The following is a 23,468-nucleotide window of genomic DNA, read 5'->3' on the forward strand; positions in this document are numbered from 1 at the left end:
AAGGTGAATGAATGGCACTAGCTAATTCATAGACCTGAAACATCGGAGATGTTAAAGCATTCTTCTCAAGGAGAAAAGTTGTTTGGAACTTCGTACTTACTTAGTTTCTCATGATAGAAATAATTTCACTTAATTTGGTTAGAGTTGCATTGACACAGGGGTTCATTAGGACACCCATTTGCTTGCAATTCAATTTAAAATTAAATACACTTTGTTGTTGATTTTATTACTTTTAAACTACTGTATCTATTGCCTTTATTAGCTGCTAATATACAATTATGAAGGTAAACAGTTTTCATTACTGAACATCAAACATTTAAATAACCGCATTTGATCTCTTTTAAAGTTGCACCATTTTTCTCCTTTCCTTTCTTTGGCTGGGTATTAAATTGAAGAAAATAATTTATTCAGTGAAGTTAGACCCCTTTTGTGCTCACCAGCCTGCTCATCAGCTGTCACAGCAGAACATAGCTTCCTTTACTCTATTCATGAAGGTTATTTATTTCCTCCATTCATTTCTTTACAAGTAATTTGATGCATGTATTTATCGGAAGGTCATATACAGCTTGGTCGCAAAAACTTTCCTCCAATTCCTATTTCTCTCACTCTCTGAAGGGTAATTCAATGGCAAAGATGAAAAATGCTGGGAAAAGACATTTGGTCACCTTTTGAAGTGCACTGTATGTAGCACTTAAAAATTACAGCCCAAGATGAGTATCCAAAAATGGAGGTAACCCAAAACAGAGACCTCTTTCAAATGTACAGGCTTAATTTTTCTATGCCTGAGGTCTTTTGTTTGGGAGAAGATCTTTTCATTAATATCTGTGAAGCACTGAAAGATCTTTAGAAGGAAAGCACATTAGACAGAAGTATAAAGTGGCTCTTATCTGATGTACCTTTGAAGGAATTCATGAATCCTGGCTCTCCACTTTTGTTTCTTGTGGTGAGAAACTTCCTTGTGGTGCTTTAAGTCCCATATGCCAAGAAGAAAAATTAAAAACAAACAAACAAACAAACAAACAAACATAATTTGTTTCCAAATGTACAGAAAAAACATGGAAATAAAAGCCATAAATGTGAAATTTTTCAAAGCTTTGACTCAGGTCTTCTGTTTGTAGGTTTTCAGAAGCAATGAGGAATTCTAGCCACTTTTACTTTATTTCATTATTTTTTCCATAACTTTTTTCCATATTTACTGCATTATTTTCAAGAGATACTGAGCTCTCACCTTGTTATAAAAGCTTTTCTCATATAATATATATTTGTACATGGTAGTGTTCTACAGTCCTTATGTTTGCAACACCTAATCACATAGTCATACATAAGCATACATACATTTATGCATGTGCAAGTGTGTCTGTACAGGCACACCAAAATACAACACACAAAGCAGCTTTAGGTATAGACCAGAGAGCCCTCAACTTGCCTGGTTTTAAATTCACTCAAAAATCTGGATGCCTTGTCTCACCAACTTTGTTTTTAAATGCTTGGTAAGAAGGACTGACATTTTTGGAGGTTGCAATCTGTAGGAGGCTAACTCACGTAAGTAGTCCACTGTCTCAACAGTTCTGAGATCTCTAGCTTGAAGCTGAAGGGTCTGAAGTTATTTTACCCTTGCACATCAAGCTCAAAAAGTCATTCCATTGAGAATCCACACCTTTTAAACTGTGTTCCCTGTGCAAGAATTCAAAACAATAACCATACAGAGGGCTGCACACTCATGAAAACAAAATTCTTCTCCCTGATCTGCAGTGTTTGGAGATCTTGCTGGTTATTCAAGAACATTTCTCATGTCTGAATTCTTCTGCTGATGTCCCTGAGACCGACACAAAACATAAATACGAACTACCAATACATAAGAAGGTTTCCTATCATATACACTATACAGTCATTTAAACAGTGTAAAATTATGCTCCACTTCCACTCTCATCATGCCTCAAAGGCAAAAAATCATTTTGGTAGGGAAACAGTGTAATAGTCGATGGAGAATAATTCCCCTTTGGAGACTCCATATCTGGCTGTTAAAGTCTCTCCCTTCTTCCAAACCTCTAAAGTTTTTACAAATTTCTGGCTGTTTTAAGAAAACTTGGGAATCTCTACTGAAGACTAAGGCAAAGCATCCTACTTATTTCCAAAATTAAAATTGTCAGAGTGTAAAGACAGACAAAACCAACAAAACCTGTGTATGTAGCTTTTAAAGTAACCCTTTTAATTCACCCCTGTAAAATTAAAGCAGAAACATCATGGTTGCCTTAAACAACAGTGGGATTTGTTGGTAGTCCCAGCAGAGATCCTCAGAGATGAATGCAATAAATCCTCCAGGTCAGGCATCACACATACATGATTACAAAGGTGATGTGACCAAACTAGCTCAAAGCAAGACCTTCCAGCTCTCCACATGGCAGCTGTGTCATGGGCAATACTTCCTTCACCGCTGCTCCTCTGCTAGTGGGATTCAAGACCTCCAGCTCCTCTACAGCATTTGGCTGAAATTCATTAAAAGTCTCTGGATCAGGAAGCAGGACCCATTCTTCTCCCATCTCCACAAATGCTGGCACTGATTTTCTTTCCCCAGTCCTAGTAAATCATCTCCTACACCACTTTCCCAGGAAGGACTGGGAGTTGGCTCTACTCTGGATTTCTGCTCCAGTAGTAGCTGGTAGCTGTCTGGTTAGAGCCATCAGACCCACCTTGTGACACGTCCTACAGTCCAGTGGGGGCTGCAGTCACCAGAAAACATGTCAAGAGCAAGGGCATGTTATTCCTATGCTCTCTCAGGTGTAGGGAATTCACCCTGGTGGCAGCAAAGACCGAGCAGCAAAGGCCACCACCCTCATCACTACTGCAAGACGTAGGCAGCAGGCTGCCATGGTTGGGACATTTGACCTGACACCCAGCAACAGAGCTCAAAATCTCTGAGAAAGTTTAATGACTGTTTAATGAAAGTTTAACTACTGATGGAAAGATTTCAGGTGTTTCCAAAGTTTGCTGGTAGATGGAAAGGGGTTTCAAGTTTGGGGCTGAGGCAGTTGAAGCTAAATTTTAGAAAGTGGGAGGAGAGTTTGGTTCACATTTTTTCTCGTGGATGCAACTCTTGGTGATGCCTGGGAAAGCAATTTTTAAGGTAGCCACTTATATCAAGAAATAAGATGAAATAAAAAATTTGCTTCATGTAAAATATCAAGTAGACATAATATTGCAACCTCATTCAGACATTACCAGTTCAGGCTTACACTGAGCCAGTAGTAGAGAAGTTTTTTTTTAAAGAAAAATTGATTTTGTTACCAGACTCCCACAGATGTCCAATCCCCTTGTTTATCTTCCTAATCTTAATTAAATAATGAATATTCAAAAGAAAATATGAATCTGTATTAATTGAACTGTTTTCCATCTCTACCTCTGAAGTGGCAATGGGAGTATGATTTAAAACTATTTCTTCTGGATCCTAGTAAAATATTTGTCACAGTGTGTCATGATAATTTTTAAAAAGCTCTATCATCTACCTAATAAATTTGTTAAGTTTATTCAAATCTTATTGAACAGGAAAAGTGCAATGAGTCATGGTTAATATTTCTTTACCTATACTAAGAAAAAAAATATAAGAAATTCAGTGCTTAGGGTTCTATTCAGAAAACCTCTATGAGTCTGTAATACATCTTCTACATGATTAAAAAAACAGGAAACTTGCTTTTAAATGAATTATTCACCACCTTGAATAAATTTCCATCTTTCCTATTTGCAAAACCCCAAGTCAGTTATGTAAATTTTAACCTACACTAATTACCTCAGGGGTGTGCAAGCTAAAGGAAAGTAGATGCAGTAGGAAAAAAAAAAATCCCAGACATTTCCATCACCAGAAAGCAATTTAATAGAGGAAAAAAAGTGTAAGTTTTCAAAAACAGAGCAGCCCATATAATTTTTTTTTTAATGTGTAATAATCATTGCTGCAATATCCCTTGAATAAGAGATTTACTGGAATAAACCAAGTGCTTTTTCTCAATGGCATATACCATCGCACACATGGAGGAGCGCTTGTTTCTCATCATGACACCAGCATTGTCTAGACTGTAACAACAACCCATTGTTGACAATGGGCGTTCCCAACAAGAAGGCATGAAATGTGGTTTAGCTTCAAGTCTGTATAGACACTGAGGGCCCCTTCAGAAAATAAGTGGCTAAAATCTGCAAACCACTGGATATCCTTCAGAGCTCATCTGGGAGGTACTGGAAAAAGCAAGGCGTTGTTTGAAGGCAGAAGGGCTCAATCACAGCACCAATTTGTCCTGTTCTCCATCCTGATTTCAGCTGCTGCTTTCGCTGTGAGCCAGCTTCTTCACACATCTTTCTCGGTTTCTTCATCTACTGTCTTGAGGACTAATTACACAAATGTCCTATCTACTGATTTCAAAGAGCATGATCAAGACCAGTACTTGAAAAAGGTCTTTCAATCTGGGCTCAGCCTAGACACACAGCGGTGTGTATGGTTTCTACAGAGGCAAGAACCTGACTGAATACCATTAATCAGTGCTGACTTGCTATTTTCAGTGTGAAACTACTTCACAAATGGTAGGACTTGGTTGCAGAGTACTTTTCAATTTGGAAAAAAAAAAATTAAACAAAACTCCGCCCAAACACATGCTTTCCTCTTAAAAGAAAGGCCACAAAATTCATCAAAGCTTTGAAACAAAATCTAATTGGTTTTCTATTATTTAGCAAAAGTGGAGTATTTAGGGAAAACATCTACACACACATGCACGCACCCCTTTTTTGTCAGTCCTGGCACCGGTATTACAACCCTCTGGTGAGGTACTTGCCCCATTGCAATTTGAAATAACCAGTGGAGCACTGGCCCTGACGAAATCACAAGGAGTGCTGCGGGGGTCCACCTCCCCACAAGTCCTTCTCACCAGGTCAGGGTACAGCAGAGGCAACACAGAGACACCACCAGTAGTCTCCCACTGCCCACAGGGATCTCACATACGGAGGATCCTGGTGCTTCCCTTTCATTCCACTCCTTGAGATACCACACTGGTACATCACAGTGAAGGTAGTGCTGTCTTTTTAGCTGTAAAAAGATACCCAGATAAAAGTTTTTACCTAGAATTTCCATCTCTTCATTCTAAAACATTTTTCAGTGATGGAAATCCTGTTCACTCAATTTTTACAGATATCATAAGCACGAGCTTACCAAGCAAAGGGTCAACAGAACTAGAAACAAAACCCACGTCTCTAGTCCCACTGGTGCCACCTAGTTCTCCTCCTTCACAGTCTGGCTGCTGCATGGAAATTCACTCCCAGTGACTTCAATATCTAATGCACCATATATCCCAAAATAAATAAAAAGGAAGAACCATTTGAGATGAGGATAAAAAATATTGCAAGAAAAGTTAATGTGCTTTTCAAGTAGAGTGAAATTTTGAGAGCCTTATCCTCTTCATGTTAACTACAGGGAGACCATAGGGAAGGAGGGGCATTGAGTGGTAAGCGGAATGAGTGCCCTTCATTGAAAGCAAAGACTCCAATAGCTGGATAAGCCTGCTTTGAAAACTGCACTGTTGGAATTTGTGTGATCTTATCATGGAGATGGTCACAAACCCAAAGTTAAATTGTGCCAAACCCTGGACACATGATAGTATTATTGATGTGCACTCTGCCAACATATGTGCCACAAACTTTCAGACATGTTCTTTAAAGAGAAGGAAAAAGGAACAAAGCAAATCCCCCTATGACTTTTGTTCCAAATAGAAAATTAATTTACTATTCATAAGAACAAAATTAAAAACTTCGACAATCGAGCATTTCATAACAGAACTCAAACCCACTTTTAAATTTGATACTGCAGAACACAAAGTGAGATTTACTTTAGTCATGCTACAGCCTTATTACACTGAGTAATACAGATAGATTTAGTGACAACATTATAGGCTGATCATTTTGATAAATTTGTAAAGCATTGCACTAACAATGCAGTGAAGACTGAGATAGCAGTCAACACAGGAAGGCAGTATTCTGCTACCAAGGTGAATGCTTTTGTAAGACATTTATACCAAAGACACTAATTTTGAACAGATATGGAAGCTAGACTCAGCTGTAAAGTGGGTGTGATAAACATTTCCCCAAAACTCAGAGGTGTCTTCATTCCGAATTTTGATCCAAGATGATAGAACTAATAAATTAAAAGAATTTTAAGCACTTTGCTTAAGATGTATTGAGAAAACTCTGAAGGGATGTCTTGCCATATGGCTACCCAACTTCTGAAAAACAAAGATTTTGTGTCTCCAGCCTCAAAACAGAGAACTCATTCTTCTCATTTCTGTTGTGCTGTTTACAGAGGCATCACCTGTAGCTTCTTCAGAACCACGAGGTTCTGATGCTTCTTATTCCACAGTTGAGAAGGTGTAGCTTCAAGGTCATGAAGCTTTAATGTCCTTATCAATCTAGAGAGTGTTTTTAGTGTATGCAAAGCCCTTTATTAGGATGTCTGACAACCATAGCCAAGAACTGAAAATATGCAACCCTGAAATGGTATTTGCCATTGATAAAGAGACTTTAAGCAAAAATGTGTTAGCCTGTCAAAGTTTCACAAGTTCAGATGTCTCCAGATCAGCCTAGAAATCACCAGCTACTAAGAAGCTTCATGTAATCTTAGCCTAAATAGTAAGATATAATGAAATATGCTAACAAGATATAACAGAAGATACTAACCACTTTTTATTAGGGAACACATTCCATCCAGTATAAACTCATGTAGCACAAGCAATGTCAGTGAATACCCAAGCAAACTATTCCAATCTATAGATCTAAAATGAATAGTTTACATTAACACTGAAAAAGTGTTGATAAGCCATGTAATGAACTTCAGCATTTAACAATCTTTTTCTACTTTCAGCATACTGACAACAAATCAGGACACAAACAATTGAAGGGAAACTGAAAGGAAATACTAATTGGAAATACTGAGACTTTTTTTGTGGTTTTCCCCCATTCTTCCTTAATTTAAAAATGTTTGTCAATTTCAGCACAGAATGTTTTTATTATTTTCAAAGTCCTCCACGAAACTTTACTCCTTTAATCCTCTTAGCCTTCCCCAAAGTAGGTGTCCAGTTTTAGGTCTGTTTTGAAGATAGGGAAAACTTGAGTCATAACAACTAATTTTCTTGTTACAGCCCCCCCAAAAAACTCATGTGCAGGTTTGAGGTTACAGTCTATTTCATCTTCCTGAGTCCCTATTATTTTTCCTTACTGTCAATAAAACATTGCCTCACAAATTTGTCTCTATTATAATTGTAATCAAAAAGCACAGACCATAACTTTATCCAATAACTTCCGTTTGTACTGGCTCTCACATCTTCTGTTTCAAGTGTGCAGTCGCATTTGAATACTTTATAATTAAAAGAGACATTCACTTACAATTAGTATATGAAAATTACAGCGAGGAAAAAAAACTCTTTAAGTACAGTTTACCATATGATTGTCTTAAATACAACAGTGGCAACGATAAGTTGCCATGCCTAATGATTTTTCTATGTAGAGAATAGATCTCCTCCTGCTCACCCACATCCTGCTCCATCTTTCTGCTGAAAGGTATAGGTGGAAATTTTTTCACATATTCAGTGGAAATCCTTCTCTGATTTGAATGCTGGTATGAGCAATTATATAATAACATCATACTACGGGAACAAATTAACTGTAGTATATGTTCTCATCATAATGACTCAGTCCTGAAAGCTACATCTTGTCTAAGGATCTGGCATAGTAATGAGAAAAAACAACTGTGCTAATAGGTTGCTAGCAGGCTGTACAACAGTGACGATTTTCCACCTTTGTACTAAATAAATAAGCATGCATGTAAAGCAGTTGGACTCTTTTTTTCCAGTATTCCCACATCTCTCAACTTACAGATGACCTGGTTACGTTTCCCCCTAAACAAACTGATATGGACAACTCCAAAGCCCTTAAAAAGTCATATTATACGTGGAAAGCCCAATAGACCTCAAGAGCAGGAAGTTAGACTGGACAGCCTCCAGAGGTCTGGTTCTTCCCCACCTGAATGAATCTGTTCTATGAAGCAAAGGTAAAAAGTACCATACCGCTTAGGTTCCACTCAACCAATTCAGCTCTACTATAAGACTGCAGAAGCAAAATGTTCCAGCATTTAGAGCAATTCCTTTATCTGCAGCTCAAAATCTCTGCAGTCTTTTAATGCTGCTAAAGAGTCTCCTCTCATAAAAGCTAACGAACATTAGACTTAGCTACAGATGTGACTACAGTTTGGCTCCAAATGTATTAAAAATACAAATAGAACAACCCTAGGGGCAAAAAATAATTCTAGAGAACACATGAGCAACTGAAAATTTGTTTTGGGTGTATTTATTCTTTGCATGTTTGTGCCTCTATTCATCAGTAATACTCACTCTTTCCTTACAATCCTCATCTGAGTTCTGCTTCTTTTAACAGGTGGTCAGTACTTGATGAAGTCAGTTAAACTTTATCATGATTTGGCAATCACTGATTCTCTTTGAAGAATCTTTCCAATTGCTTCTGTTTATTGAACCATAGAAATGGACTTCCTTACTGGAGTTTTTATTAGGATAATGAGCCAGAGAGCTGACCAGTCAGATTACCTTAAGGAGCAGCAAATGCAGTATCATCATTTACAGTAGCTGTAGGATTCATTGTTCCAGCTCAATAGAATATCAAGAATTACTTCAGTTGCTTAATTGCCCCTCTGATCTTAAAGTGTGAAAGAACACAGTAAAAACTAAGTGAACTCATTTTCAGTGAAAAACACAAGAAATATAGAAGATTTTTCATTACTTCCCTTTAAATATTTACTTAACTAAAAATCCACATGACCCCTCAACAAAGCAATCAGAAGAAATTATAATTTAAAAGAGCAGCTATTTCAATATTGTGGGTATTGTGGCAGCACAGTGACAGATTACTTACAGACCTATAAAACAACTTTTCCAGAGTTCTGCTTACAGTGACAGTACTTTCCATGCTCCCCAAGGAAAAAGAATTCTTTAAAAAAAAAAAAAATTTATATCTGAGTGTCCAGAAGCAATGAGCCAAGAACCTTAGAAATTAGGAGGGTTCCCAGGATCCTACTGAGGATGCAGGAGCAAGTCTGATAGAATAAAGATATTTAAAAATGTCCAGTTGCCAGCCTAGAGGGTTGAGAAGTCCCCTAGCTACATATATTGGCATCTTTGTTGGGCTTTGGATCTGCTGGATGGGTGCTGACACACATGAGGACCATGGACACTCCCTGAGCAGAACATCAGAAGTCCAGGGAACAGAAGGCCAATATCCCAACCTTCAGGAAGTTCACCTTGTGCTTTTTCTCCTCAAACACAGGTTTCAATAAAATGTAGTTTTTTCACCTGTCCAAGAGATGTCTGCCTGATAGAACTATAATGGATTTGATGAACTTAGGCTAATCATAGATTTCAAAAGAAAATTTGATGCTAAAGAAGATACACATAATTCCTACTATATCACACAAATTAAATGGAAACCATTACACTAGCTGATTTTAGAGATGCTTTGACACTCAAATAGTGAGTGTAGTGTAGAGGTACCCTACTTTAAATGAAGTCACCCACTTCTAAGACATGGTGTAAATGAAACATTACCAGCTTCTGTATTCTTGACCTGTAATTCTCAGGAAAAAAAAAAAACAAGCAAACAAATAAAAAAAAAAAAAACAAAACAAAACAAAACAAAACTAACTCATTTGCATATGACACTTGTTTAAAATATTGGTAAATGTCAAAAAGTAGTCAGGTTTTGGCTGAGGAAAAGTCACCTTCAAAAGTGACCTTCAACTCTGCATTGTGCTTAGGTGCATACATTCTTACAAGGATTATCCTCATGAAGAACAATCAGAAGGGATTGTACAATGCTTATCAAACTACAGCTTTGATGAGGGGAGGTCTGCAGGTACCATCAGGATATAAACAATTTTTAAGATCCCTTCCAACCCAAACCATTCCATGATATGATTGTATGACAGTATTATCCAATGGGGTATAACATGAAAGCAAATGTGCACTGGTGTTTTTTATCACTGAGGTCTGATCCCACTGATTAAATTTGTGATTGGAGAGAAAATTTATCATCTGACATAGTACCAAATTTTACCCATGTGCTATCCACCATTAACCAAAGGAAAACTGATCACTCCATCATCGTATAAATTGATCTCTGTGACTTGGCAAGGAGTCAGAGTGCTAATGATAATGACCCTGTAAGAGTATTAGGTCTAATACCCTGAGGCATTAACCTTTGTTTAACCAAAAGGTAAATCTTTTGATGAAAGACAACATTTTATTACTATCCACCTGCAACAAATAGCTCATTTCTTACTACTATAACTCAACTGCTGGTACTGAAGAGCAAAACTTGCACTTTACTTTCAGAGGCCCTTGAGTAATTCTCATTGAGGTCATGGATCAAAACTGATTATATAGTTGTGATAATCAAGTTCTGCAACGTGTTATGCCTTGCACAGAGGGCAACATCTGAAACCTGTAGAGAACGATGGGGTCTTGGAACAAATTACCCTTAGTAAAGAACACTGACCAAGTTGCAGGAAGAGGGTGGCCAAACAGGAACAGATATTCTTGATTCTCGGGCAGTACTGATCCTTTCAGCCACCCAATTATTTATTTTTTTTTTCAGAGAAAACCTACATAAAACTGAGTAGTCACTTTTATTGTCTAAGTTCAGAAAAAGCTGAAAATCCTAGAGTTGGTATTTTTCCATTGCATTTAAATGAATGTATAGAAAGATTATATTGCCAAAAGCCCATCAAGTGCAGTCTCACCCCAATCAACAGTGTTTGCTTCATCCTGAGCAGTCTCCTGTTCTGAGAGCACCTCATCTTTAATCAAATATGTTAAGTCAGCATTATGTCCTTGCATATTTCTCTACTCTGTATGATCAAGTTCTGCCCATAAGCTTGGGTCCCCTCATTGTCTCATAACAGATGGCTTTCTGTGGCACTCTGCATACCCAGGTGTGGCTGTACCTGCTCAGTTTCTACCAAAACACAGTCCCAAAGTTATGATTTTCCTGCAAAAGAATTTATTTTTCTTTACTGAAAGCAAATGTCATTGGGACTTTTGAAATCTTTAGAGTTATATGGCAGGCCTTACGAAGGAGCACTGGTTTCCAAATTTAATATTCTTTAATGTGTTTGTTAACAGAACATGGACATCTGCTTAATGCTTTCTTTACAAGAATCTATCAGATCTCCCCTTAAGTATTTATTGTCAACCCCAACTATCAGATTTTGCATTTACAAAACAGTACACGAAGTAAGAAGCAATATAGCTTGAAGTTCCAGAGCAAAAATCTAGTATAATCCCTTTTTAAAAAAAAAAAAAATACTATTTTGAAAAATGCATCTGCTTTTCCAAAAACTTTGAATCATGGTAATCTCATGCACCAAGCTGCTGTTTAAACAAAAGCCACCCATTTGCTACAAAAACAGAGAAGAAAAACAATGAACTAAGGGATACATAGTTGATACATAGTTATCCTCTTCATGCCAATGCTGCCAGCAAAGCTCTAGTGTAAATCAGATGCCTCATTGGAGAGAATTTTTGGCAGCCTAAAAAAACAGCAGCTACTGAAATATGTTTTTGAACCTCACTTATAAAACCAGTCTCACGTACTATAAACTCTCACTTGTTATTTTTAACCCTTGGGCTCCCACATTTTGTTTTCATTTTGTCAGAGCAAAGGAATATGAGAAAGATGTCTATTAGACTCCTTCTCTCAGCCCAAGGGTTAATTACTCAGTTTTGTAGACATTTGAAAATATTATGCTACCTCTAATGGTAAAATTGATAGAAGCTTGTTTCAGGCTCACTTTATGTCATTATGGCAGATTAAATTAACTAATCATAAATTATGCTGGCTAAAGTACATCTGCTACTCACTAAACCTGCAGAGAGAAGGGAAGGATTTTTTCCTACTGAATAAGAAGTGAATGCCATGCAGAAAATTAAAGACTTTTACAAACCAATAAACATATGTTCAAGCAACAAAAGCTGGAAGCAACCCAAAGATATCAGAAACAGATTCTGAAGACCATGGCAGGAGTCTAACGCTGAACCTGTGGCCACTGTGGAAAGGCATCGACACTGCAGTGCTGCAGGGGTATATCCACAGATCAAAGAGTAAAGACGTACATTAAAGAATAAAGAAGATCAATTAAACAAGAATTAACATGCTCACATTATTGTTAGATGTTCTTGAATACCAATATGACAAGACGTACATGCTTGCAGCCTCTACTTCCGATGTTACCTCTTCCATTTCCTCTTCAGAGGGGCTGAATACACCATTTCTGTAAGCTTGCAAGGAAAGAATGGATGTAAAGATCACTGATCTAGAAGAGAATACAGATTTTACAGCGGTCCTCTTCTTACTCTCTGCATTGCAGGATGCAGATGTGAAAACTGATACCATGTCAGTGTGACTAAATTCCTTAGCAGGGCATGAACAACTGAAGTTAGAGATGTGTGGGAAGAATGGAGAGAAAAAAAGGTATTCAAGACCTCTTCTTGCAGTATAAAGTGTTGAGTCCCTCTCTGAATACTCATGGTAGATCAACTCAATCAATCACATTAAATAAGAATTTTCTTTGTTTTGGAATAATATAAGGAAGAAAAGCAGTATTATATTGTATTACCTGTGAATTCATATATGCAGTTGTCATTTAAAAAGCAGGATGTTGTTTTGTGATGACAAGATATATTGCTTCTGCCTAGGAAACAAACTTCACTGAACACCTCCAAAAAGAGTCCAGGTAAGATGATCAGCCTCAGAGGGACCATGTCTATAGGGACTGTAAACAAAGTATTGACATGTCTATTGTGTTCCTTCAGGTGTCACAGAGCCTCATGAAGTTCTGGGGCCATCTGAGTAGCCCAAGCATAGTTAAAGTGTGAACTCTCTACATATAACCTTCTGGAAAGATGTAGCACTCTCTGATCCCTTATTCCTGGGTTCATACTCCATTAATTCCTTGAAGCACGTGAGGCTCTTAGTACCATCTGAGTCCTTTTCCTTCATGTTTCCCTCCCATTTCATATTCTCTGAACAATATTACCCATACCACCTTCCATGCATGATGCATACAGCTATAAAAAAAAAGTCTGAAGGAATGAAAAATAGCTTCAGGATTTAGAGGAAAGCAGTAAGGAAGAGAATTCTGTACCTCACCAATATGCAAAGAAAATGATCAGGTTTAGTCCTGCAGTGAAAAAAAAACCCAAAAACTTCTCTGAAAATAAAAAAACCTTAGATCACCATCAGTCACTGGATAACCTATTTTAAGCCCATCATAGCCAGTGTGCTGTTCTCATGTTGCTAATTAAAAATGATAGATTCATCAATTAATCTCTCTTCCTGTCCTCTAGTCTTAGTATGAGATTTTTCAAAGGGAAAAATGGTAGTTAGGTGCCCACAAGCATCATTTCAACCCTGAAAACTTGTGCCTTTCTCAACGTGTTCCCAACCCTGACTGTTTACACTATGAAATGACAAAAAGAAAACCTTAGAAATCTTTGCCACTCTGAAAAACATAACAGATTTATAATTATGAAATAGTCTTATCCACTGTACAGTGAACATTGCTACATAAATCCTCCCTGTGTTCCAATCCGAACTTGCTCACTGATAGATGAATAACCCTCTGTTAAATTTGGCAGAGAGAGATGTCCTAAGCTTAGTCTCTTGATTGAAACTCAATTGCAATATTACTACAGAGCAGTCAGAAATACTCCACTATTTAGGAAAGAAGCAACTAAGGCAATCTATTTTTATTCACATTGAAACGAAGACAAAGATAAAGGTCCAGTAGCTAGCTTAGCAAAGTGCCAGTCACATAAAGCATGCCGACGAAAGTGGTTATCTTTTCCTCTTTCAATATATGTATCACCAGGCAGAGAAATAGAATTGGGGTGTACAAGGTTAACAAGCCAGCATCATGTTATGAAGCAAGCGATAAAATTGTCTTACAGTTCTTAACTCTGACCTGTTCCAGTGAAAATCTGCCAAGCAGAATTATGTCATCTTGAACATCTCTCTCAAACTGCTCGATATATGAAGGAATCTCTACATCTTCAAGCTCCCTGTGAAGGTCACATGCCTTACTGGAGCTGACAGGCATCAAAGAGTCTGGAAAATCTTCACTGACGACACGGGCTGCTTGAAACAAAAGTGGCAGATTATCTCTTAGCAAATGGGAGTTTATTCACTGGTTAGTACCTTCTCAGTTAATATGTTTGGCCCACCAACATTTTAAGACAACAATTCATGTCATAAAATGAACAGTAATAAATAACATCAACAAGACAACTGGTGAGTGCCAAGTGCCAGTACCAGAATAACTGTCCTCAAGTGCAACATCTGCATACAGGTACAAAATCTAGCATGTGCAGCTTGTTCCTTAAATACTTTTTTAAAAGGCAGGCTCTACATTTCTATTGGCACTTTAGTCCCTTATAAATCTTAAAGGGATGGAGATCTGGAATAACCTTGGCTATCACTCCTGAGGAAGAGGAGTAATAACTGCAATTGAGGTTTTTGGGAGTTTTAGGTGAAGTCACACCACGTATTTCATCTTCCTCTCAACTCACCCTAAATGATTGGATTCTTTCCCTAGGTGTGTGCATGCAACTCCTGCCTAATTAATTGGGTTCTGTTCTGCTCTCACCCACATCATTCCCATGATTTCACTGTGAGGACAAATACAGAACCAAAGGGAACATGTCACATGTAAATAAGAATAAAACCCATTTATAAAGTCAACCTTAAAGAGAAACTTTGTCCTTCTTTCAGTTTAATTGGTCATGCTACATTAAAAAAAAAAAGAAAAGATCTTCTCACTGATATCTGCTACAGTACCAATACTAGTTTGGGCCATAAATAATAACAACTATTTTTGCTCGTTTCTCCACATTAGATTCACTAAAAAAATGACAGATATCAGATTGTCCACATCTGACTATCTTTCTTGCCTCATGTTTCTGTGTGTAAGCTTTTACAGATCTCTGTGCCTATCTCTTCAAGAAACTGCCATATCTAGTTATTTACTTCTCTTTGTCCATCCTATGACATGAAAGCAGTTAAAAGAGGATTTTTTTCCTCACTCCCCTTTGAAGTCTTTCATTCTCTAATGAAGACCAGAAAAGGAAAGATAAAACTAAGGCTATTAACATTTTCAGTTTTGTTAACTACTCGTTGTTTAATGACTTTAATTGTTGAACCTCCCGAGTACTTAAATCACCTCGGTGCCACCAACACACAGGAAGTAGGGTGGATTTTTTTATTTAATTACAACAGGATACAATTCAAAATCATGTTGGGGGAAGTGTACAGTAGATATAAACAACCCAAACCATTACCTTAGGGTACACATCTCTTCATGTAGAATTTTACAAGCCTAATGAAAAGTGATTTGACCTACACTATTAACTGCAAAAACAAAACAATATTTACATTTAAATTTACTGTAACATTAAGGGTTTGGCTAAAGAGAGAAAACCCAGTAAGCACTGGAAAAAGAAACATTGCCAAAACCAGAAGATGAAGCATGTCTTGTTCCCCTCAATGCTGTGTTGTACACAACAGGTCATACTCTCAGCTGGTATAAATCAGCTGCTTTACTGCTTTCACAGGAGCTCTGCAAGTTGACATCCTGGGGAGTCAGTAGAATCCTATCTCAGGATTCTCTGGGTGTAGAGACACAGTCCTTATATATCAAAACAGAATAAACCCACTTGTTTCAGAAAGACAACCATGAAGCAATTCATCAAAATATACTTTTTTTCTTTTTTTGTGTTTCTTATTTTGTGAGGAGTCATATTAAATGAACTCCCTTTTGGTAGGAGACACTGGGCTCATTAGCACAAGTTTTGTGGAAAAAGAGCAAAAGAAGAGAAAGAACATTTTAAAAGGCCTTTTCAAGGGAAGTAACAGCTAAAAATACAGAGATAAATTACAACTTAGATTTGAAAAATATTTGATACATATGCTCATTTAAGCATAGTTGGAAAACCTGCTCATTTGTCTGAGTTAGAAAGAACGAGAGAACAGAGTTAGTTCAGCCAGTCTACTCCTTTCACCGTCACTTTGCAAAGAAACCTCTCAAACTTGGTCATCCATTAGGTTGGTCCTTGTTTGAACTGATCCACAGTTTGGAGGCTTGAGTGATGCCCCAGAGTAATACTTGACTAAAACAAAGCAATAACCCCTCATTGTGCAAAAGTAGCCCCATCTACTACTTTGTATACACAGAATGAAATGGCGGAAATTTATGAGAAAATTCATTAATAGATTGATAAACTAATTAAAAACTTGTTGCTTCAAGTTGTTAGCATGGGCATCAAAATTTTCATTGCTTCAGCTGTACTTAACACTGCAAGTCATACTTTCCTTGTAATTTAAATCACTTCCCCTCCTCAGCACAGGCTGTGTCTGCAGATGCTGTTCTTGTAATTAAAATAATCTCCCCGGTATTAGCTTGGCTGCTTGTAACTTCATTTACTCCTGCCTTTGTCCATCAGATAACAGCACTTTATATATTGAGACGATAATTTAAAGGATAAGTTCAGCAGCAGACTACACCTCAGCAAAGGTTTGAAGGCATAAAACTGCTATACACTCCACAGGGAAAAAGAATTCTGGCTACCTGGTTCTAAAAAATTGTGTATAAATTGTATCTAAAGAAGTCCATTGCCAAAGGTTCATACATCGGTTTCAGACAACTAAAATGCTGCTAAACCTGACACTTGAATTTTTTGGTTCTTGCCAAAGAACAATATAATAGCAATTATTTTTTTGTGGTATTCACCTAACATCATTTAAGGTGTGCATGGATCACAATCCTACATTGTTTGAGAGATTTTATCACTAGGTAAAAAATATATAGTGTACATTTTTAAAATCGAACAACCTATGTTGCCTTTTGAATTGCCTTATAGTCTGAACTGAGACATGCCACAAGAATGACCAACAGGTTATTCAGCAACAAAATGCTTTAAATATACAATTATATAAATTTTGAGCCATGTTCTTTCCTTTGCTTTGGGGATCATCTATTAATTAGAACTGTATGACTATGTAATTTTTCAGCTCAGTGGTCAAATGGAGAAATGAAGCAGTTCTATAAGAGTGGGACCAAATGGATCCTAGTTTTATATGAATTTTCTGATGTCTAATAAGGGTCAAACTCCCATATTAGCTTTTCCCTCAGTGGAGACATTAATAATGCTTGTCTTCTCTGCTCAACTGCCTGCTTCCATAAAACTGGTAGGGAAGTCATACCTGTGAGTCTTACTCTCTGTTAAAAAAAAAGGTTTGGAAATGAACAACAAGTTCAAAAATTGGGAGGGAAAACCAGACAGAAATAAATACACTCTGATATATGCACACAGAGGTGGAAACTGCAGAAGCCTCATGTCCTCAGGAAGACCTTTTTCTTTTCTAGATTTTATTCACCAAAATAAAGAAAAGTAAAAAATTCAGCTAGAACAGTGTACAACTTCACACACAGGACTAGCTCTGACACCCATTACGGCACTCGTAAGACATAAAAGCACTGAGGCACTGCTTGGGACACACAACAGCAGTGGTCTGCAGTGTCTCCCCACATTGCCCCAACTCCCTAACGCCTACACAGGGGGCTCTGATGTGCATACGGAGTGTGAGACAGGCATGCTATTGCGTTTGCTTGTCCCTTCACTTTAGCCACCCAAAAAGCAATGGTCAAGTCTAAGTCAGTTGTCCAAGACCCTTGCAGAGACAACGGCAAGAGAAAAGCAGCTTCCAAGGTGCAATTTTTCTAACCAGTGAAGAGCTGCCTGTGTGAGCTGAGCTGACCCATTGCCCAGGGGTATTTCTGTCTTCCCTCTCTCACCACTTTGGGGGAGCCCCAGTAACTAAACTTTCAGAAAGCTAATGTAAAGGGGCAGCCTATAAAATCACGTCAGGAAATTGTCCTTAATCATACAACATTATTTTGATGATAAACCTACTGATGAATATGAAATGCTGTAAATATTTGTAGAACAGGGACTAGATAATTCACAGATAGACACCCCGATATTTCATAGGGAAATAATGTTGGTTTCACAGACAAACATGGTTTTATTTTCATCTACGTTGTTGCATGATAAAAGCAACAATCAACCTGAAGCAGTGGTATAATCTTTTTCAGCAATGTGGTGCTCTCCTTTAACAACAACAATAGAGAGCTTGCTGATAATTTGCTAAAGGTGTTTGTTTAAATTGTCTGCATGAATTTAGTTGTGATAGTTGCACTTTTTTTCCTTGCACTTAAGATGTGGCAAAACGTGTTTCAAAGATGTTACTGATATGATCAGTGCCAGTTCAAGAGATTTTTCAACCCTAGGTGAATGAAAACATTTACCTCTTCTAGAGCAAAGATGTCTATATAGTCATAAAACTAAATAGTCATAAAACATGTTGCAGCTTCTGGAGCTCCAGTGCTGTGGGCAACCACCTACTTGGTCTCTTTGGCAGAGTAGGCCCTGTGTATTGCTGAAATACGACAGGAAACCTCACACAGATATGAAGAACAGAAAATGCTCTTGTACAAAAGACCTCCACTGAAAAATGCAAGCAGGGATACACAAAAATACAAGGGCAGGCCAGAGCTGGGGCTTGTACATCTCCTAGGATGAACCAGAGGAGAGCAGTAGACATGGACCTCGTGTAAAGGCTATAATGGTAACAGTCTCATGAATCAGCTGCTTTTTTAATAATGCCTGTGAAAATAAGTGAAGCCAAAGTAAGGTTGTTGGCTTGAGGTGAAGAAAATCTCTTCTCCTGTACTTTATTGCTTTTGCTGTATATGGAACATCAATATGTATGTTCTAACAAAGTCACAGAAAACATTTCCTTCTTCATCTGTTACTGTAAATCCTTATATAGGTAACCTTAAACTCTGATGTCAGCCATGCATCTGACAAATGGCCCACCCATTTGTCAGCTTAAAAGAGGATTTGGATTTCTAGATTTGAGTATATAAGCAATGGTATTTCCAGTCTTCTTTCCTAAGTGTGGAATTCAACATGCAGTGAAGTAATTTAGAGAAAACACGCCACTTAAGTTACACTTTAAACCACATAAACATGACTCAAAACAAAAACATTTGGAGAAAGAGACCTTACAGGCTTACATTAAAATCAGCATCCCTTTGACTTCTGAGTTCAAGGGGATGGATTACCCACTATCCTCCCCACACGCACTCTCAAAAGAGTTTTGTTTTCCTTTATGCAATTGATTTTGTTATTTACCTTGGAAGTCCAGCATCTTGTTTTCTTCGTCTAGAAGCTTCATCAGTTTAGAGTACAGGATCTGTTCATCAGATTTTACAGGGTCTTGAAAAAACAACAGTGAAACAGCTATTGTTTCTTCATGTACTATTTCAGGAAACACTATTTTAAACTAAAAGTAGGATATAAAAATAGGAAGCCATTTGACACTTAAAGATAGTTTACACAGTGCTTCTTTCAGAGCTCAGAATAAAATTACAGTCACCTCTTCTGTGAAAGACAATTTAAAATAAAAAATATATAATCATATATTTTGAAATGGTGAGCATAATTATATGTTGACCTGGACTGAAACTGGTTTATTAATTCTGCTAATAGACTAGCTGAAACTATTTATACTCAAATTGTCAGATGAATTCTGTTTGACTCTCAGTGAAAATCAAAATATACAATTTCTATTCTAATGTGATTTTGGATCTTCATCAGAAATTTTACCTTCCTTTCCATAATACTAGCATATTATCTAGTATGAGTAATTACAGCACACTATAAATTTTGATTTGGTGGCTGGTCAGTCATGAGAATTGTCAGTAATATCTGCAGATTTTAAAAAGCAACAAAGGACACACACACTTACCTTTTTCCATGAGACCTAAAAAAAAAATATCACCTTAAGGGTCTATATTCAAGGGTAAATTCAGCAAGTGTGACTGTCTTCTCTCCAGATCTCCCAGACTGTGACTTCTCTAAGCTGGCAATGAAGATAGGCAGATAGAAGGCCAAAGAAATGCATACAAGACAGGTGGATTGAAGTACAGCTACAAGCAACCTTGGGTGGCTCTTTTTAAGTGCTCGATAGAATCTCAAAGAATAAATTTTCTTTACCATGAAATTTCAGAGCCAAGTTTTTCTGTTACACTGAGCATTCAAAGAAGGTGGTGGCTTCTGCAAACCTCTTTTGAAAGTACAGAATCTGTTACATTTAACATTGAAGTGTCCCCCTAGTGAAGGGGTCAAGCAAATCCATAGTGAGAGGTTGTTTGTTCTCAGATCATTAACAGCTCAGAAGAATTTCCAAAACAAATATAATTTATCAAAGGTAGAGAAAATAATTGTCAATATCTTTATTTTCACAGAATAACCCATTAAAGAAGAAGCGGTGGCTGAAGATTTGCTTTTCACCAGCTATTCTCTTTGGGCATTGGGCCTGACTTTCTTAAGTCCTAAGAAGAGTTTAACTTTAAAATGTGGCCTGATTTCTCCATGCCTTTCTGGTTTTGGGTCTTGCTTGTGACAAGCTGCTAGCTGGAATGAGGAGATAAATCAATATGGTTTCCAGTTAGGGGATGGCCATGCAGAGGACCATGCAGTTCTGACCATCCTTTTATCTCCATCCACTACATATAAATGTAGTTCCACTTATTTAACACTTCTGCAAGAAAAAGGAAGCCAGTGAGCCTGGTTTGTGAGTATTACCAAATCAGACTGGTTTAAGATGGGATGGCACCTCTGGAGTCCATCTAGCCCAGTTGCTCCTGCTCAAACAGAGCCACCTAGAGCCAAATTGTCCAGAACCCTGTCCAGGCAGCTTTTGAATATCTCCAAAGTAGAAGACTTGCTCTTGGCAGAGGTGTTGGTAAATATACCATTAAAACTGCTCTACAACCAATACTGTTGCTAACAGACTTTTAATAAGCAAGTGTTACCCCAACATATGAGTGACATTTTTGCCTGGAAGAAAAAGGAGGGGTATCAAAGGACAGCTGTTTACACATGGACCTCAGGTTTAACATGATACGTAATTGCCTTAAACTATCCCCCAAACTCCAAAACCAAGAACTCAGTGGACTTTCTAAGAACCTTCTTCCGTTCCCAAATTTAAAATAAATAAATAGATAGAACCCCTACCACAAAATACAAAATCAACATTTAAGGTTAAGTGTATCACTCAGCCTCTTCAACACAGTCAAGAGAACTGGTTTTCTCCCAGTGAGAACTATACTTACATATATCCCTTATGTTTCCACCAGATGCATATGTACAGATACAGAAATTTAATCTGCTTTTCATTTTCTGGTTATGAAGCAGATCTTGACTCACAAAGCCTACTCATAGGATAAACCAATGCAGGACCAACAGGAAAAAAATCTTTCATTTAAAAACTCTAAATCAGAAGTTGACTTGCAAGGTATTACACTGCTGTCCTACACAATGAATGGGGAAATTATTTGGATTAGATGTAATTCAATCTTGATAACCCGATGTTTTTTTTCACCAGAACAGAAATTCAAGTCACTGACATGTATTATAGGTTGGGGTTTTTTCAGTTACACAAGTTTTTGTCTCAAAAGTTTAAAACCTCCATATGTCGTCAAAGTTTCTCATGAATTTCAGAACTGAACTACTTTGAGACCCTTTGTAGTAGATAACTTTTTATAATCTGACTACATCTGCACATCTAGAGAGTTTCTGCAGTACAAATAAGCACACACTTCAAAAAAAAAAAACCCAAAGGCCTAGAAGCATAACACAGGAGAGTTGGATCTTGCGTGCTATCAGGTTGTTAGGGCTTAACAACAGGAGCTGGGCCAAAGCATTCAGTGCATAGCTAAGCACTTCATTACCATGAAGATGTTCTTACTTAAGTCCATGCAAATTCAGGCAGGCCCGTTCCCACCCTTTTTTATCTAAAAGCCATGACAGCAGAGGAGAATTTCCTCTACTAGACAATACCTCCTGATTAATCTCTCTCATACCTATGCAGAACTTCTGTTCTTCCAGCTCTGCTGAGTTGCACCCTCCCACCCATCCCTATCGTCCCCAGACAGCAAAGCTAAATATCTTGGATAAACCAGAGGAAAAAAAAAATTACAAGAAAGCCTCCTCATGCACTTTTATGCAGTCTAGGGTTTCCTTCTGTTAGGCAAACACACATTCAACTCAGTAATAAAATTGCTCTCCAAGGAGGACTTTGGGAGCAGGGTTGCGAAAAAGCTACAGCTTAGCACTCAGTTCTGGACTAACTTCATTAATTAAAGAGAACATGGTGTAGACAATGCTCTTGGAGCGTGCTTCTTTTTGCTACAGTAGCGGAGTGAATACAGCACAGCCTCATTTTTACCCGCCCATTAACTCACTGTCCTTGATCAAAGACTATGTATACTGCCTATCCCGTTCAGAGCAGTTAAGGTTTAGAATTTAAATTGTAAACCTCAATATTTAAATAGAACTGCATATGTGATCTCTGTCACCTCATTTTCATGAATGGAAAAGAATATTCTGACACCAAAATTACATACTTAATTCTGCCTCACCTTCTTCACTGACCTCCATCCCACATTGCCTTGGGTTTATTTCCTCATCCATCAACGGGTCAAAGTAATTTCTGCTGTATTCATTTCCTGTGGAAAGCACATGAAGTAAGGGTCAGCGATTATTAGAAGCACATGAACTAAAATGTTAATTTTGAAATCGACACCAGCAAGCAAAGGGGCATTTTTTGCTACTTTACAAGCTTAATTTTTTTAACAAGTCCTCTAAGCCTACTGGTACTGCAATTATCTTCTTGTGAAAGGTCAGAAAAGGTAATTCTGGAAACAAGTGCACTTTATGTTACTTTTGCTCAGGAACTAATGAGAAAAAATTCTCAAATTTAGATGACAGAAAGATAAGAAAAATTTTAAAAAATCCAGCATCCCTAACATAAGCCAAATTATTCTTGAAACACATTGTGCAAGTGAATTATCCATACTGCAGAGGAATTTGTGTTTCACAGCTGACCCCTTCAGTTTCAACAGTTTTAAATTTCACCACTGAGGTTTCAACGTCTGGTGCATCTTTAATACTGTATTCAACCAGAAAAGTGTTTAATTACAGAGGAGATACTAGGATACTGCCTCATTAATCTGAACTGCAATTATGTTCAGTTGGACTAGATAACTAATCTAAGATTTTGATGGGATAACCAAATCATTTTAGCACTTTCTATTTTAACAGCTAATTTTATCTGTTCTTTAGAAAATAAACAAGTTTACCAAAAAGTCATTTGTTAGACTTATCAAGAAATAGTGCAGCATCTAGCTGCCTAGAGGAACTCAGAATAAAAGCCAGAAGACTTTTCCTTATATAAGGAGGGAGGATGGACCTTTT

The 23,468-nt window shown here is 37.5% G+C and overlaps 1 protein-coding gene across 15 annotated transcripts in view; it reads right to left on the reverse strand.

The window, feature by feature from the left end:
• The window catches only part of LOC126637487 (uncharacterized), a 124,221-nt gene that overhangs the window by 63,681 nt on the left and 37,072 nt on the right, over positions 1 to 23,468 (reverse strand). For 14 of the 15 annotated variants that reach the window (XR_007628426.1, XR_007628490.1, XR_007628487.1 and 11 more), the window contains 4 exons: positions 22,634 to 22,720; positions 19,341 to 19,424; positions 14,054 to 14,226; positions 897 to 964 (listed from right to left, as the gene is read on the reverse strand). Coding sequence is in view for 10 of the 15 variants with exons in the window: in XM_050311052.1 (XP_050167009.1) it covers positions 897 to 964; positions 14,054 to 14,226; positions 19,341 to 19,424; positions 22,634 to 22,720 (412 nt within the window). In the remaining 5 variants the exon portion in view is untranslated. The remainder of the gene's footprint in view (positions 1 to 896; positions 965 to 14,053; positions 14,227 to 19,340; positions 19,425 to 22,633; positions 22,721 to 23,468) is intronic. The other variant, XM_050310991.1, reaches the window with a different exon arrangement.

This window comes from Myiozetetes cayanensis, unplaced genomic scaffold, assembly GCF_022539395.1.
Source record: "Myiozetetes cayanensis isolate MyiCay16 unplaced genomic scaffold, myiCay2020 scf1, whole genome shotgun sequence".
NCBI lineage: Eukaryota > Metazoa > Chordata > Aves > Passeriformes > Tyrannidae > Myiozetetes > Myiozetetes cayanensis.